The sequence below is a fragment of the Haemaphysalis longicornis genome, unplaced genomic scaffold (assembly GCF_048455015.1).
Source record: "Haemaphysalis longicornis isolate Haplotype H1 unplaced genomic scaffold, Haemaphysalis longicornis Haplotype H1 scaffold_10, whole genome shotgun sequence".
NCBI lineage: Eukaryota > Metazoa > Arthropoda > Arachnida > Ixodida > Ixodidae > Haemaphysalis > Haemaphysalis longicornis.
Window position 1 is genome coordinate 93,272,277 of NW_027526204.1, and position 18,390 is coordinate 93,290,666.

The window sequence follows — 18,390 nt, forward strand, 5'->3', positions numbered from 1 at the left end:
TTCCAGGTTTCGTATTTTGGAGGGAACTCTTCTGCTTTCTTAAACACCGCACATGGCGGTCGTTCACGTTGAAGTGCTTTGCGGCAGCAGGGTTCTCTTTTTCCTCGGCAAACTCAGTGACACTGGGTTTGAATTTTGCTGCATGGTTATTGTAGCCCATCCTACCATAACAAAAGGTGACTGACTGGCGGCAAAACGTAAACACAAAGGGTGGATTCCATCACAGCGCATATGCACGAAAGAGAGGCAGAAGATTCCGTCGCAGTGCAAATGCATGAAAGTGGAGCTGGCACTTGGCAAGGCTGGGTCAACACCGCGGCGGGGCTGATATGCCCTCACTCCTCCAATGCAGAAATTAGTCCTTCAGACTCCGCAGAGGCGTTTATGCGTTTTGTGTGTGAATTCTCATGGTGGAGGAGAACGGAAAGGAGGAGGAAGCCCCACACTTGAGCAGTTCTGACTCCCGTGGAAAGGACAATTGAAGCGATGTGATTGATTTGATTGATTGTAGGGTTTAATGCGCCAGTGCAATGCAGGCTATGAGGTGCGCCGTAGTGGACGGCTCCAAAATAATTTTGACCACCTGGGGATCTTTCAGTGAGTGAGTGAGACACTATTAAAGGAGCCATGAAGAGAGAACACAAGTTTGGTTCATTCAAAAGATTGCCTCGTTACAATCACACTGACACCAGTTTTAACATAAACTTCGCATAAACTTCGCTCAAATAAGCTTCGTAATTAGGAAAAACGGCAATGGCCATGCGACTCACTAGCTGATTTCCCGCAACAGAACCTATGATGTCGTACCAGACAGCTCTGCAATTGGCAGAGGCCGGCAAAAGCAAATGCAAGTTATGCAGGGTTATATTCTTCCTTCACGAGATATTTTCGCTTTGAATGTAATGCATATATTCATTTTATAGAAGTAAGAATGGCAGGGTAAGCATGGAAGCTACAAAAGTACAAGTAAACATTGAAGTACCAGAGCGCATACCTGCCAACTCTCCCGATTTACCCGGGAGACACCAGATTTCTTACCTATTCTCCCGGTTGTACGGGCACAGTCATAAGAAACAAAAAAAAAACTGCGTTATGCAGCGCAGCCGCATTGCGATTGGCATCGCGAGCTGTGTAGCTAGCCGAAGTCAGATGGGAATCCAAGCCAATGTGTGCACGCAGTGTACAAGCCTAATTTTGTTCACATGTGGTCAGGACAATGCATTGAGGACTGAACGTAGTAACATTCTGCTTTTCACAGCTCTCTTGACGTCATGGCGTCGTCGAAACCCAAGAAGAAGTATTTACAATGTTTAATAATACTACAGAGTTCCCGTGTTTCATGCCGTCCAGGAAAGGCGAACAGTTCGGATTTTGCACGACTTGCGCATGCGACGTGAGCGTGGCCCACGGCAGTAAGAGAGACTTAAAACTGCATTTGGCGACTACTAAGCACCAAAGCTTCCTTTGTGCTGCTGTGAGAAGCATAGGACTGTGAGCAACTTATTTGGCAACAGCCATGAAGACAGTGTTGTGCGTGCAGAGTGCCTTTTCACCGGATTTCTTATCGCGCACAATTTGCCGCTCAGCGCGAGTGATCACTTTGGGCCACTTCTAGGCTAGACTACATATCGCATGCGCTGCAATAACAAAAAAAAATACCCCCCTCCCCCTTCCGCTGTGAACCTCCCGATTTTCGAAGTCCCGGGAGGTATGAGAGCGTGCTATTGTTGGTACTGCGCACACTTGGCTTGTCATGGCTGCACAGCAGTATGGCACTTTCGGGTTTTCTCACACGACACAGGCCGATTAGTGCAAGCAACATTGTCTTACGTGACTCTGTTTGTCAAGTATACCCCATGTTTCAAAACACGAGTACTTTCTACCGTAATAAAGACAAACCAGGCGCAAATACGGTCAAAAACAAAGCAAAAGCGAGCACATGTCATCCATGGCATGGTAGCGCCATCTGGGAGGACTGACGGTAAACAAGGCTCAGTAGTTTGCTAGATGCCTAGTGCTGCGTTCGTGCTCACTTCAAGGCATGCTTTTCGGACGTCATCGCAGATGACCTTACGAAACACAGGATTTGGCGGGAGAATCAAAATTGTAACATAATTAATCTCTTAGTGAATAAACTACCGTTTGCTGCCGGACTAGTGCTGGAGGCAATATGAAACGCCAAATCTATCGAATAAAACAAACTTGTACTTTGAGAGGCCATAAGGCCCTGCGGGGAATTGAGGATGGGAAGGGGGAGGAGAAAGGGAAAGGTCACAATTCACACAATGTACTTTCACATGCGCCTAAATCTCAAACACGGGCGTTTTCGCTTTCCGCCTCCATCAAACAATCGGCTGCCGCGGCCGGTAATCGAACCCGCGTCCTTGTGCTCAGCAGCACAACGCCTTATCCACTGAGCCACCACGCCGGGTAGAAGTGGTGTGCATGTGTTGGGAAGGGCAGAAAGGGAGAGCGTAGCCGAGTAGGGCACGTGAATGTTCCTTGTCGCATACGGTCCGTCACAGAGGGGCGACAGGGAGGAATATCCAGGCGCGGAGACAGAAAGAAGTGAGAAAAGAAAGAAGGGACTATGCAGGTGCAGTATCGTGTATCATGCATGTAACCCTGCGCTCCCATGTGCCATGCTGCCATCCAAAGCATGCTCGTTTGGTGGGCGTGCCTGATGGGTTGTCTTCGGCGAGACAGGGAGTGCAGAATGTGTAGGTAAATTTTGTTTCTGTAAACCTGGCAAAACTTAATGGTGTGCAAATTATGCGAGTAAATACGGTATTTTGCAGAACCAAAACAAACTGGTTTGAATTATAATCTTGGACATCGTCCAATCACGTAGTACCTTGTATGGACGTCACTGCTTTAGTTGCTGTAGCTGCCACAGACCGCGCATAGTAGTTTTTCCCCTTTCAGGCCTTATAAAATAAATACCGCCTTATCAACAGGATAAACGATGAAAAGTGTGTTTATTTGAACCATTCTACACTGTTCAAAAAAGAAAAAAACAGACAAGGGCTTGACAAATTCACTTCAGTGTCCTTGTAATACCCCACTACCTGCCTCTAAGGCGTTGTGCAGCTGAGCCAAAGGTCACAGGTTCGCTTCTCGGTTGTGGCGGCCGCTTTTCCGATGGAGGTTGAAAGCAAAAACGCCCGTGTGCTCGAGATCCCGTGCAGGTGGTCAAAATATTAATCTGCGGCCTTCCACTATGGCGCACCTCATCGCCTGTGTAGTGTCGGCGCGTGAAACCCCATAATCAACACCCCTTCCTGCCTTTATCTCTCTCTATCTACCTGTCATGCCCTTCCCCCACTCCCCACATGAGTGGACACCCTGGTGTCCACCCCTAGGTGTGACAATTTACAGCTGCTGGCAGACATTCCTTTCTGTCTTCCTAGAAATTCATTCATTTTGGTAAAAAATAAAAATGACTGTAGACTTGCTTTCTGCCATCTATACCCGCGGATAATGCAGTCGAATCCCACTACAACGAACTCCGCTTCAACGAGATTTCCGTTTCGACAAAATATTTCCAATTCCCCATCAGTTAGCCAGAGAAGTCAATGCAACAAAAAAGTCCTCGCCCCAATGAACCATTTGTCTGGCTTGCTTTCGCTTTTACGAAATTTTTTTGTCATTGGGGCTGGGTTTGAAAATTTGTTTTACTATAAAAGAAGCATAACGCCAGCTATCTGTAACTTTTTATACATTCTGGAAGCTGTTTCACCGAAAACGTGTGCCGCACGCCCACACCGCAACCCTAAACAACAATCAACTTATAGGTGGAAGCCATTGTTTGCTGGTGATAACGATGTGGCTGGTCGTCTTTGCATGAGGCGCAGGCCCGGTCCGCCAAGCTGGAGCTACAGCCAATCCGTATCCAGTTGAAATCACGTGAATGCGCTCTGCTGCTGGAATGGCACCTTCATGTATGCGTTGTGAGCAGCTGTCCCTGCACAGTTTTCCTTCTACAATTCCTCAAAGTCAAAAGCAAAAACAATGTTTTCGTGTTTAGTCTTAAACACGTGTTATCCTATCTTAGTCGCGAGCGCACGGTCACTTGCCTGTCCAGTTCAGTTGCTGCTGTGCCCAGTCAGAGGATAAGATAACGGCACCGCTCCTGCCACAAGCGAGTGGGGGCTTCCCACCGCCTAGCAGCTCTCTACAAGCAATCAGCTCGGTGAATATGCCTTGTACAGCAATACGTTTTGCACCTGCATTTCTTCACCCCTCCCCCCTTCGTAATGTGCTCTTTATGTGCAGGAAACAACAAATAACCATTGGTATGTTTGTTATCTGAATAAGCACAGTGTTATTGCACGTCACCCCTTTTTCTAAACATTGTAGCTAATAAGTAGCTGTCTGTCTGATACCTTTCACTGCTCACTACTGGTACACATTGTAAGTGACACGGCGCATTGTGTTCTACCCAGGCATCCCGCTGGCATGGGGCAACACGGCTGGAGGCAAGAAGCAAGGACACTCAGATTCATGGGAACAAGCCATCCTGCTGATGCCTGCCACATGAAGCTACCATCCCTGCTCAAAAGTATATAGCGGGTTGACGGTTACTTTTTTTTGCGAGAGCTTTCTCCTGTAATTCTTACTGCTTTAACGCATATACCTACCTAATGTTGCACTACAAATAAAGCTTGGTTTTCAAAAGATCACAGCTTGTATTTATCATTTTGTTGTACACAGGACACTAAACATGAAAAATCAGACATAACTGGCATCAAGCAACTCTATTCTTGTGAGATTGTGCGAAAACCCCCTATTTATGTTGTGCTAACATCACCTTCAATTGTGCTTCCCGCTTGATGCTTTCTCTGCCCACACAGGCCGGTTGTGGATGTTTCTGCCAGCTGTCAACAATTAAAACATGCCCAGTGGTTGCTTCCAGAACACTCAACAATGACCAGCCCTTCTCCGATTAAGTATCTTTTCAACTGCGTGCCAGTTTAAGCAAAGATATTTGTTCGGAGAACAGCGGTCAGTCGAGCCACTGTTCCAAAAGCGGCTGCCTGGTGTGTCGGTTGTGGGGACAGCTCGTAGCTGTATTTCAGGCTAGCCTGTGGGTACAGAGAAGGCATGTAGCGGGTGCCACGAAGGAACCCCTGAGTAAACGTAGATAAAAAATTCCTGAAACCTCTTGAAAAGTTCTTCGAACTGCATGAAAAGAAGTTATATAGACGTCAACAAGAAGGTGCTGAGACATCCTCCACGAAGTTCTGTAGACATCTTGCAAGCACCCAAATAGACGGCTATATGCGTCACACTAGCAAAGCTACACGACTTCTCGGACAGCTTCCATAAATAACTTCTTGGCTGAGACGGCTCTGGGGGAGTGACAATCGCTGGTATGCATAAGTGCCACTTTGGTGAACGCATAAGATTATTGCACAAGCCAGAGTGCGCAGCAATGTCATATACAGTATTCCCATGAAGTGTGTTTAGACAAACAGGACGCTGCTTCAATGAACGCGCGAGAGAGCACTGTTTGGCAGTCGGTAGCAACATGGGCAGATAGCTAGCAGACCACTGCAGGCGCTGTGGATGTGAGCTATAAGCAGTTCGAATTGTCTTGTGTAGACGACTTTTAGATTTACAATAGCCCTTTTTGCGTTTCATGGAGATATAGCTTCGGCACGTTAAACCGCCAGAATTTTCAACCACAATGGGATTTAGAACTTTTTCGAATACCCGGTCAACATAAACTTTTATTTTTAGTTGCCGACGACGACGACGCAGGCTCGATTGTTCACTGCAAGCTCCGGTTTCTACGTTCTTATTTGGCTGAATATGACCTGGTATGGTTCCCAAATAGTCACCAAGAGTTTCCTACTGTTCCGGGCAGCCAGTTGATACCACCCAAGCTGCAAGCTGAACTTGCAGTTTCTGGCTGCACTCGCGTCAACCACAGCCCGGCCGCGCCTACAGTCTCTGCTCATCCGAACACCGATAAGCCAAACCACCGGCTTCTCGCTGGGGCTCTGGGATCGCAAATCCAAGCCCTCGACATGCCGATATCTGCCGAGAATACCATGGAGTTCGACGCCCGAGCGGCTGGACCCTGCCACCACCTGGCCCCTGGCAAACAATTTTGCGCCAGCGCAGCACCCTCAAAAAGCCGCAAGCCAACCAGCCCCAGCAACTAATGCACGTAAGCCTTCAAGCCTTGCACGCGGTACGCTTGCGCCCCGACTACCCGACACCGATTACAAGGTTGTTATTAGACCACGAACTGGACTACGAGTAGCTGCCTGGACTGACCGCCAAATCACTCGGAGCTTGCAACAGGCAAGTCACATCCCACAACATGTTTTCTACACCCAAGTTACCGTGCAGATTCAAGCCTCACAAAATTTAATTGTCGCCAGCACACCTGAAGAAAACTGCGCTCCGGCTTTCAGCGGAATATCAGCAGTTCAGCTCGGGGCAACGACGCATAAAGTTCTGCCTTACCTGAAGCCGGTCCCACGGGCAATCCGTGGAGTAATTCAGGGACTGGAGCAGAGCACCACCACTGACCAACTGCGCCAAATCCTGGCAACCAACGGACCATGCCCGAATGCTGGGCATGGTCGAATGCTGGACATGCCCGAATGCTGGGCAATCCTACGTCGGCCGTGGTCACATTCGAAGGCATCCATGTACCATTTTACATCAACGCGTATGGGCTTTTCACTCGCTGCCGACCATACCGCCAAACAGTGCAGTGCTGCTCCCTCTGTGGGGAGCTGGGTAATAGGCAGGATGTCTGCCTGAATCCCGACGCGGCTGTGTGCTGCCACGTGAAGGACCCTGCACCCGGCCATGACTGCAGCCCCAAGTGCCAACTTTGTGGCCTGGACCACTCCACGGCCAGCAAGGACTGCAGAAAAAAAGCTCCGTCCTTTGCCTCCGCTGCTGCGGGTCCGGGAACGAGCCCTCAATCCCCAACGCTGGCCGCAACCCTTCTCGAGTCACCAGCCTCATCATGCAGACCACCCGCCGCCTCACATGCCGGTGCCCACCCCTGCTGCACCACAACAGGTGAGCTGGTCAGCTCAGCTGCTGTTGATCCCCTGCCCATTGCTTGTGACCAGTTTCCCCTCCTTCCGACCCTTCAAGCACCTCCTCCTACCGGCAGGGCTACACTTACCCGGCTCGGCTACAGGCCTCCTCCAAAATGCGAACAGAGGCAACGCATCCCTCTAACCATCCGGCAGTATGTCAAGTCGCACCCATTCCTATAAATGTGCACCCCATCTACAACAAGGCAGTCCGAGAAGCCCAGATACTAGCCCGCAGAAAACGCTTCCCCAACTGTCCCTGTACTCGTTCACGGATGCCTCTCCGTACCACCAACAACCCGCCCATGCCGTGAGTGTCGCCGACGCCAACGGTGCAGAACTGACGGCCGCTACAGTACCCACGACTTTTATTGAGGCAGCAGAAGAACTTGCCGTCACTTTAGCCACCACCACTGGAAACGGCTACCTCACTATAATGACAGACTCACAAGCCGCCTGCCGCAACTTCCTGCTAGGCCGCATAGCACCCACGGCCTTAAAAATTCTGTGAAGTGTGCGCCAGCTCCCGGAAATGCACATCATCTGGATTTCCGGACACGAGTCCTTCGAGGGGAACGAGGCGGCATACGCCGCTGCTTGCGTTCATACACACCGGGCCGTTTCTCAAGAAGGCGAAGTCACACAGTCCCTTCGCTCTCCCAAGCCTGCTACTGTTAATTCATACACGGACATTCTCGCCCATTACCGCCACAAAAGACGACGCTTCTTGCCACCACCATCATCATCATCATCACCAGCCTATCTACGCCCACTGCAGGGAAAAGTACTCTCCCATTATTCCCCAATTATCCTGGTCCTGTGCTAACTGCGACCAATTTATCCCCGCAAACCTTCCTGCCACCACATCCCCATTTATCCAGAGGAGAGGCAATTTCGCCGACTTCAGACAAATTCCTATCCTTTATGCCATGTACCCCAGCCTCTACTAACTATTATACGTGTAATTCCGTCCTCAACCCGGTACCCTGTACCCCATGGTATGGTAGTGTCAGAAAACCCGATCCCTTACCACAAATCCTCGCCCAACGTACGAGCAGTGGGCGGGCCAGCTGACCAGCTCCGTTAGTCCAACGTAGCCTGGTGCAGAGGGCTAGGGCAGCCAGCGCGGACCAGACTTCCCGGACTAGAGGAGGCCCCCACTAAAGTTCGCTTTGATATATAGTAGCCATTTTCGGGTGACCGGGTTTTTCCGCGGTTCCACACGAAAATTGTCAGGTTATTTCTGGTCGACGCGTACCGGGCGCAGGCGGCCATGACATCATATGGGCTCCAGTGAATAAGGAACCACTCCCAATTTAGACGCTCAATAAATGGGTTCTCTCTCTCTCTCTCTCTCAGGTTATTTGAAGGTGGTGCGAAAAATTTTCGAGAAGGGCCTCAACAAAACATTTAGCCGGCTTCCAGAAGCCCATGGGGAACCAACTCGTGTCAATCAGTTCTGGGTGCTCTGTTTTTAGATTTTTTTCTTGTTAGGTCATGTTTTTCTTTCGTTTTCGTATAAAATTGTTAGCGTTATCTTTCACGAATGAACTTTCGCCCACCAGCAGTGCCCTCACTGGCACAGAGCCTACACCCGTGTCAGATTCAACCGCGTACAACTCGCCTCTCTGTAAAACCGCTGATTGCAGCTATTCTTCGCGCCACGAGGGAGCGATTTTAATGACGTAGGTAAATTTCAGATTTTCTTGGTGGTCCTGCAGAGCATCGCCCATTTATTTCAAGACTAATATGCGGATTTGAAGTATGCAATAAAAAAATTTGAGCAATACATTTCATGGTGATGCAGCAAAAATGATAAGAACTTCACAAGCTTCCCTAGTCGTTCTCCGTGTGCTTGTGCGTAATTTATGAGCTTCCTTTATTTTGTGTCAAGTAGACGACAACAGGTTACCGACAAGGTCTATTTTTTTCTAACACTGTGGACGTCTGGTGTATAGTACGATGCATGGATTGGCTAAGGCGGCTATAGTACACTGCAGTGAACAATAAATAAAAAAACCGCGCTCATTTGCTTGCCCAAAACAGCCAGATCACCTATTTTTGCACGTTAGTGATGGTGATGATGAAGTAAAAATAATTATAATCAATATCATTACCGTCGTGAGGGGCGTGAAATTGTATCTACCATGGGCGCCGTCCCCTCTAGTTACACCACTGTCCGCCACCGCTGCCTGGAGTCGATGACGAAGAGCTCGTGGAAGATCACAATGCAGATCTAGGATGACTTCCACCACTCGTCGCAAAGAAGACGACCTGTTCGATGCATATGACGACGATTACTAGCACCCCAACTATGCAAATAAGCAATGATGATGAAACTTAACTGTTCCCAGACAGACAAACAAAGAACTTTATTAGAGGTCCTGAGGGACTATCCTGGGTGGCCTCTAAGGGTCTTCGTCAGGTAGTTGCTGACCACACCCGCGCCGGAGTTGAGAGACTTTGGTCTTCCTCCCTCTCGCAGGCCCTCTGGACGGCCATAAGTTGCCTGTTTGTGTATCGTTACTCGAGAGAGCGCTCGTCCATTCGTGCTCGGTACTGTACGTAGTCCGTGGCCGTACGTAACGCAGGACATTGCCAGAGCAAGTGTTTAAAGGAGCCATGAAGACAAAATACAAGTTGGGTTTATTAGAAAGACTGCTTAGTCCCGATAACAATGATACCAATATCACCGCAATCTTCGAACAAATAACGGAGATATGAAAGAAAACGTGTGAAGCAGTCGCGACCCCATAGCCAATTTCCCGCAACTTTTCTATGACGTCACGGAACCTTGTTTGTGCGATTGGCGGCCGCCTAACTGACCTGTCGCGGCGACACATGACTGGACGTCTGTAATGGGGCCTCCAGTTCCATTTGACCTCATCACTTGAATGCTAACGTGTAGTTAACGCACTGAAAATTATGTTTTATTGTTGGCCCGTATGACGTCATTCTTGCTCATAACACGTCACTGTGGCGCGAAATTTGAAAGTTTTTAAATACTTCTTGCTTTTTTTTTCGTTAAAAAAACATCTTTTGTGGCTGTAATGGAGCTGAGTGAGATACTGAATCCTAGTTCTTTCAATATCAGCGAAGTTGTATTTTCTCTTCATGGCTACTTTAAGATTGCAGTAATTCCTCTGCGCAGTTAAGGCAATGAGGTTCGATGGAAGGCAGGATAAGGCTGAACCTGCTTCTAGTGGGAAACGTGTTCGTCTGTAGCATTCGGAAAGCTATGGATTGTGGTCGTGTGAGCTTGGGGTGAGGTAACAGCAATGCTCACCTACAACAGCTTCGCCATTGAAGTCTTGCGCGTGAGTGCAAGCTTCCCTAATTATTTATTTATTTTTTTGATCGGGATGTTCACATGCTCTATCTTGAAGACGCTCCCGGATTGCTCGATGCGACTACGAATCAACGAACTCATGTAAATCGACCAGAAATAGCAAAAATACGAAAAGAAATCAGAATATGTTCTGCCCACAATGCAAGTTTGTTTATATGTAAGGCATATCTTGCATTATATACTAGCAAATTGAAAACGTATTGAACACGTTGGTGATCTTTCTGATCGCGGCGTTTGGCTAGGCCATGTGTGTGGAAATGGTAAAGACAAGAATGCCGAAGTATATATAGACTTCAAGAACGGAATAGCTGTTCCACAATTGTGTAACATGGAACTGACCACAGCTTCGTTACTCACGTATGCCCATTGCGAGGAAGTACGGGCCGTACCAAAAAGGAGGATACGTAGCAGGTGGCAAGAAACGGGAGGGCCGCTGTCTCCCAATAACAAGCCAGGTAGGCAGAGCAACCAATGGCGTATGCTTCATGATGTAGTAGACTAGAGAGGGACCAGTCCAGGACTTGGCCGGAGAGTAGTACGATTGTGCTGGGTGCGTGACCCGCTGGCTGGGCGACTGCTTCATATTCATATTTATAAAAAAAAAGCCAACGCACATCGAGACCAATGTCGCGAGATAGCAACCTAGTCAAAATGCAAAATGCACAGACACTCATGTGCTGCATAATGCCAGTCATCAACCCTGGTGGCTGAAATTATACAGAGCTCTCCTCTACAGAATCTCTCATTAAAACAAACCAAGCCAGTCCCGAAATGCCTTCAACAACACATGCATTTCACTGGGACTGCGTAGTTGGAAAGAGGAAGCGCTCAGTTGTCGTACGCAGTAACTACAACTCGCCGCATTGAGGAAAGTGCGCTTTTCCGCCACGCTGTCGCGGTGCCCTAATACGCTACAAGCATGCCTAAAGTTAGGCGTGCTTCACAGCAGAGCAAGCACGGCGCGCGCACACCTCCATGGGAGTACATTACCATTACAGATGGCAAGCCACTACCCGTCCACATGGGACCTCATCACGCCGGTCGGAGAGCAGCCCATGCGAAACGTCACGCCCGCTCCACACAGGTGGCATTTAGGCACGAGCGTGTCATCTACACGGACGTGGCCATGCCCACTATGGTATACTCGCACATTGTGTATGCCACGGCCTGGTTCGACGAAACTACTGGACTTCAAGGTCGCCGTCACCACGTCGGTGTCACTCCGGCCCACAGCACACTTGTAAGCTGAACTGCAAGCTGTCTGTGACTATCTCGACGCAGCTCTCCAGGAAGACCTAACAAGCTCCCCTGTGCATCACCATGTGTACACAGACTCACAGGCAGCGTATCGAGCCTGTGCCAATGTGCAGTTCACCAGCCCCGTCACCGAAGTCATTCGCCGCAACGTTCTGAAACTCCGGGCATCGGGTAACGGCTTCACACTTCACTGGGTTCCAGCACACTGCGGCATTCCTGGAAATGAGAAAGTGCACTGACTTGCACGCGCACATTTACTCTCCGTGCTAGCTCGGAGCCCCTCCCCACTCGTGGCTACGATCGAGGTCCTTGCCCGTCCCTCAAGAAGAAGCCGATCCCACGGCTGAACGGCAGCTTAGTCAAACGCGCCGGACAGCTTAACTCGTAGCCATGGCCAACCCCCTCCAGATCCCTGCAGTCCCTTCTCGTGAGTTCTCCCAGAGGGAAACTGTGATCATCCGACGGATGCAGACGGGAACACTGCGCACACCGTTTTTGCTCCACCGTTTTCATCGCCGTGGGGCCACTCCCAGTGTCCCGAGCACCTGCAGCACTTGCCATGCGCCAGGGCAGACCTACAACATCTAGTGTGGGACTGTCCCCGCTACAGTATTCCTCGGTACCGTGCCCTCACCAACGTGCGACTTGGACCCTGGCCCACGTCTCTCCAGTCCTGGTCCTGTCCGCCACCAAAAGCTCCTGCTGGGTACGCTACTAGCTTGTGGCGCGCCCTGCTGCTTTTTCTGTTGGACCCGGCAGCACCAGTCGTTGGCGACCGACTTTGTGGCGACGCGCAGGACAGTACGGTGGCTATGACTCCAGGCGACCATAGTGTTGCGTCCAGGCCGCTGACGCAGTGAATGGCGGCATTATCCTTTCCCACTTTCCCCTTCCCTACCAATCCCCTACCGACCCATTTATCCATAGCAGCGCGCAAGCGCAAGAAAATGGAATAAACGTGTCCTGAATCAATCAATCGGCGCGCTCCCGCGCTAGCAGACGACACGAGTCCCCGCCTCCAAGCTCCTATGCGCCTGCGACACTTAGCTGGCACGCGGCCGCGGCTTGTGCACTGGCGCTCCGCGGAACGCGGCCACGCTGCGCCGTGTTCGCACCAAAAGTGGACGACACTGTAGATTTAGTTCCACTTGCCTGAGCTCTATAACGTCGACTCATAAGTATGTTCATTTGATCACTAACAGAACATAAACACTTGCCTGACCTCTATAACGTCGGCGCATGAGTATGTTCATATGATAATTAACAGAAGATAAGCTGGTTAACCTATGGGTGCACATATTTGTAGGTACTCGACTGATGACCCCTTGCGAAGCCTCAGCAACAGCCAAGTAGCAGCTTAATGTGCTGAACAAAATATGTGACCAATTTCAGCTACGTATACTTAAATCAATGTTTTATGGGAACGAAACACTGAGAAATGCGGTTAGTTTACAATTATTTTTTTTCAGACTATAATTCTCGAATATTACAAAGTTAAAATAACCTGCAGCTTTATATAGAGATCAACGTAAGTCATTCGCCAACATGTTTTGTTATTCTGTGTGCTCTGACAGCTGTCCCCTGTATCTTTCGTTTTCCTTAAAAATTGCTGACTGCACCACTGTACTTGCGCCCGCTTCTGCAAATTTGCCATTATCTGCATTAAGCCTTGGTGTAGAGCTAGCGCTCGTCCCATATTTTACCTCTTTCTCGGCATGACAATTGATCGAGATCTGTCATGGTCAAAACATGTCTCGGCATTAAGGAAGAAATTTTAAAGTTTCACCCACGTCCTTCAACATATGGCAGGGAAATCATAAGTCGCATCGGTTTCATCGTTGTTGCGCCTTTACCAGGCGCTCTTTATTGGCCATTTGCCCTACAGTGCCCCTATACTGTGTAACCTTCGGCGATCGAGATTACGCGTGCTTCAATGTGCACAGGCACAAGCCCTACGAACCTGTTTGGGGTTGCCTCGATGTACACGTGGAACGATCGCAGAAGCGCGAATCTGCCAAATTCAAGTCTACCTCGCGCAAGAACCTCATCGTGCACACCTCCGACATTTGACAAGACATGAGTATACAGTCATCCACTGTCGAGTGTTTTCAGGGACCGACCGAATTCAAACTACTCCCGAAGTATTTAGGCGCAGCAACATTTGGTACCCTTCAGATTTCAGTCGCCAAAATATCAAAAGTGCCTCTATGGGTTGTAACTGATCTACCGGTGCGGTTGTCGATTCCTGGAATCGGTAAAAAATTCCACATCAGTGAAATGTACGGAGCGGCGTCGCATGTTTTTGTTGACGGCTTGGTCACGGCGTCTTCGTCGGCAGCGGCAGTGGTTATGCCTAGGAAGGACCTGACCCCACGTTTTAAGATTACTCACAGGACGTCGTCTACCGCAGAAGAACTGGTCGGTTTACGCGAAGCGCTCCGCACCATTTCTTGTGAAAGGCCACAGCAGTGGATTATCTTTTGCGACTGCAAACCAGCGTTGCAGGTACTAAGGTACCCAATGAAGCGAGGCGCGTATGATCAGCTGACTACTGATGTAGCTATCCTAAGAGTTGAATGAAAAGGGCCCCACGGTGGTGCTTCAGTGGATACCAAGTCACTGTGGCACCGCTGGAAATGAGTTGGCGGATGCAGAAGCAGATCAGGCACACCACAATGGAACTCTCCTGTCTATACCAATCACAAGGCAGGATGCTAACGCGATACTCAACGGAGCACGTAAACAAGCTGCAGCCTTGCATTCGTCGGACCCGCAGAATCGATATGAATGCCTTCACAAGCTCGATACAGAGCGTAAGTTTTGGCTCAGTCATGCTCCTCGTCTTCGTCGAAGTCAAGAGAGATTGTTACACAGGCTGCGTCTTGTAGTAGCATTGACTCGGAAGTATCTTCACACAATCGGACGACAGGATAGCCCGGACTGCCTTCTGTGCGGTTGTCCTGAGACTACCGAACATTTGCTTAGCGCTTGTCCAAAGTACTCTAGTGAGCGACAGAACCTTGGGACAGCTTTACTACGCTTGGACACTCGCCCTCTGTCAGAACAACAGATTTTGGGCACGTGGGCTCACAACAGGAAACAAAGCCTGGCCGTTAAAGCCGTGCTTACAATTCTTGGTGACTCCTCTCTGGATTCTCGGAACTAGGTTGCGGCAAAATTGAACAGGCTGCGAAGAGTAGTTTTTTTTTTTCTTTTTCATGGACGATAGTCATGTGCTTTTATTAAAAGTGAACTGTAGTCATCTGATTCAGCGCCCCGTTGTATGTGAGACGTTTATTGGTTTTACTACATGTACATAGTTCATTTGTCGCTTTCATTGTCATTTCCCATACCTCCCATATTCATTCCTTTCTCTATATGTCTCCAGTACCCTCCCCCCAGAGGGAAGTAGCAGGCCCAAGATGAATTTCTCATGCCGGCCTCTTCTCCTTTTCAATAAACATTTACTCTCTCTCTCTCTCTCTCTCTCGCTCTCTTTGAGCAGGCCTTCCGTAATCTCTTACAGCTCTTCTTTTACAAAAATTGTTGTACCTCGTGGGAGTACTGTTCGTATGGTTTGTGCCCAGAGATTCAGCATCTGTACCATTGCCGAACCTGTTTTTCTCTTGAAGTGGAGACCTTGCAGAGCACCCTGCATGATCAGCATTCGATTATATATATATAAAAAAAACCTAAGCAGTTTTTAGGTTGGAGATTTAGCTATTGATGTGGCCAACAGCAACCATGCCAACAGAAAAATAAAGCTGTGAAGCAACTCAGTTTTTTTTAATAATTTTTCCTTGATTCCCTGCCCCTTTTGTCCTACGTATTAGTGTAGTCATAATTTTCTAGAGCGTAAGCTTTCATAAATGAGCCATGCTTTCAGCTTACACACCTGAGCACCACCGAAGCAGCATGGGTAGCTCTGCTTGAGGAGGTCAAACACCACTTTGTAGCTCTCCGTGCGTTGAGAGCTGTACAGTAGTATGGCGAGGGGCATGGCATACGCTGGCCAATCCACCCGACCAGTCCTGGCCAATCCACCTGTGTGGCTGGTCATTGCAGGCACCAGGCCGGCGACAGGCCGGTTTTCCTCCTAGCCAGCTAAGAGTTCACTTTATTTAATTTTTCTTCCTGACTCTACTTTCATATTATACATATTAACAAATTCTGTTTCTAAACTTATAGCTAAAATATAGTAGGTCCCATCCTCATCAGGTACAAAGCTTCTTGGCCCATCCCCCGCGTGGGTATGTGCCATGGTCTGAGGCAGCCAACCAACCAACCAGCAGTAGCACGCGCGTCGCGTGGCCGTGCGCAGGGCCCGGGCAAGGCCTGTGGCGCCATTTCATCGGCAGCCGTGAAGGTGAGTGCCATGCACTTCCTCTCCTGACGTTGCCGAATGCGTCTCAGGTCGGCCGCCTTCACGGTCTTCATGGTCCGTTGGCTAGCAGCGAGGTTTGCCGGGCCCTGAGGCGCACTAGCAGAGCCGCGCCCCCCGGTATATTGCTACGTTTTATGAGGTGCGTCGTTTCGCCGACGTCGTCTTATCAGAGGATTTCGAGCTCGTCACGCCCGGTAGGCCTTATTTTGTTTCGCACTCGGCAAGGCAGCTGACGTGTCGTAAGACGGCGCAGTTTCGCAAATGTTTGTGGTGAATGACTAGTCGAGTGTGCACTTTCGGTTTTCGGTGTCCGAAAATCCTGTGTTTTCTGAACGTATACGTTTTTCGTGGTTGGATTTTCTCGCTGCGCCAGTAGCGGCAGGTAGCCGCGACGTACGATTACCACTATCACCCAGTTACATCCGTTAATAATTTGTCACGCCAGTACACATGCACCCACGGCCCTTGCCTTTCAAGCGTTTGCGAAAATTTCACTAAGTATCCGCTCCAGTGAGGTCTGCCTGCAGTTTTCCCACGAGCTTCTTGTCGCTGCATGGTCCCACTCCTTGTAACCGCGAACGTGTCTCTCTCGCCGCTCCTTGCGGCCGTGCCCTGCACCACCGTTCGGTTTTTGTGGCGTGACACTTGCCCCTAGGGGCTTGAGAGATGCAGATGTTAGCGCCTGATGCGCAGCCTGTAGAGGAACGTGCGTTGACTGATGGCAATTTGATCGTGTTGATTGATTTATTTTTGTTGAGTATTGTAATTTACAATATTTCATTAGCGATTTTGTAAAGCCTCTGGTGGTTTCCATTTGTTCGCCTTTGCTGTAAGAATGGCCCGCCGACACGCCGTCCCCGATACGTCGGCACGCGCTCGCGCGTTTTTGAAAGGAGATTGCGCTTGATGCATGACATCGTCTGCTCGTTCTGGCGTAGTGTTTCATCGCTGCAGTAGTTTATAAGCCTGAGAAATCACGGAGATGACTCGCGTCACCTTCAAAATACTCGCATTAACGCACTCTTTGCCACGCGACGGTACAGCCGGCTGCGGTGATGAACTGCCGTTGCCGTTCTTTAGTATATTTGGGGATTCACTTTAGGGATGACTACTAAGGAGAGCTGCAAATTTCTTCATCAAGTGACGCTGTTATACATTAAAAGTTTTAGTTTATCGAATAGTTTGGTGGTTGAATAACTGATTAGCTGTTCATTTCCTGTGTGTGTGTGTGTGTGTGTGTGTGTGTGGTATACATGTATGTGTATATTATGTAAACTATGGCATCTCCGTTGGGGACTGGTATGTGACACCAGGAAATTTTTGGCTGCAGAAAAATTTTAGTTTGGGATTTTTGCTACTGCAAAGTTTTTTTTCTTTCAACTTTTCAGGCGTGTTTTTCTAGGTAAGTTGTGAACTGCTCAATCAGCTGCTGAGTTTGCGAAAATCTCTCGTTGTTACGTTTATTGCACTTAGCCTTATAACTCACTTCATGATTTTATTCACAATATGCAAGAAAATTGCACAGTGTCACCTACAGTTTAATGCAATACTTTTGCCAGATTATTTATGTGGTTTGCGGAGTATTCATTATTCTGAATGGTCACAGTCTTCTGCGGTTGTTCGTTGAAATTTTGGTATATCTGCGAATGGATGTTTACCAGTAGTAGTCAATTTTTGTGCTAGGTGTACGGTATTGCATGATGAGAAAACAAAGATATTAAATGCCACTTTTTAGGGTGTGATCATTTCGATAGCCCAAAGTGGCTGGCAGGAGGTATAAATTGAGTTTTTCCACAGTTGCACCCTGTAGCTTTCTTGATCTGGGAGCAAAATTTTTCATCATGAATTGTAATGCTGTGCATGTATAGGAACCGGAACCTGGAGCCGCGCGACGCTAGCGCCACTTTTTTGCCGTAGCGGCGGAAAATGGAAGTTGTGGACGGAAAGTTAGCCATCTCGCCCACAGCTGCGGCACGTTTTCTTTTTCTTTCTTTTTTTCGCGCGTGAGCGCTGCCTTCGCTCGCCGAGAGTTTTTCCCGAGGCAGTAGGGCCCGAACATTAATTACCTAATTTAGTTTAATTAGTTATAATTGATAAGTCAAATTGGGTTAAAAATCAAAGTGATGTCACGAGGGCTTGTGAGGTATCAAATTAAAGGTCTCGAGGAGGGGAATCACGTGGGAGAAATTAAAGATTGCTTCCTTGTAATAGTCATGAGATAATCACATGAGTCATAGATTGGGTTAAAAGTCAGTGATGCCACTAGGGCTTGTGAGGCATCCTTTATAAAGGGAATAGCGTCGAATTCCCCTTTATAAGGGGCATAAAAGCGG

The 18,390-nt window shown here is 48.8% G+C and overlaps 1 protein-coding gene across 5 annotated transcripts in view; it reads left to right on the plus strand.

Annotated features, from left to right (window-relative positions):
- LOC144158898 (uncharacterized) overlaps window positions 1–4,679 on the plus strand; it is a 38,950-nt gene extending 34,271 nt beyond the window's left edge. For all 5 annotated transcript variants that reach the window (XR_013320196.1, XR_013320195.1, XR_013320198.1 and 2 more), the window contains one exon: window positions 4,446–4,679. Coding sequence is in view for 1 of the 5 variants with exons in the window: in XM_077690080.1 (XP_077546206.1) it covers window positions 4,446–4,540 (95 nt within the window). In the remaining 4 variants the exon portion in view is untranslated. The remainder of the gene's footprint in view (window positions 1–4,445) is intronic.
- The last annotated feature ends 13,711 nt before the right edge of the window (window positions 4,680–18,390 follow it).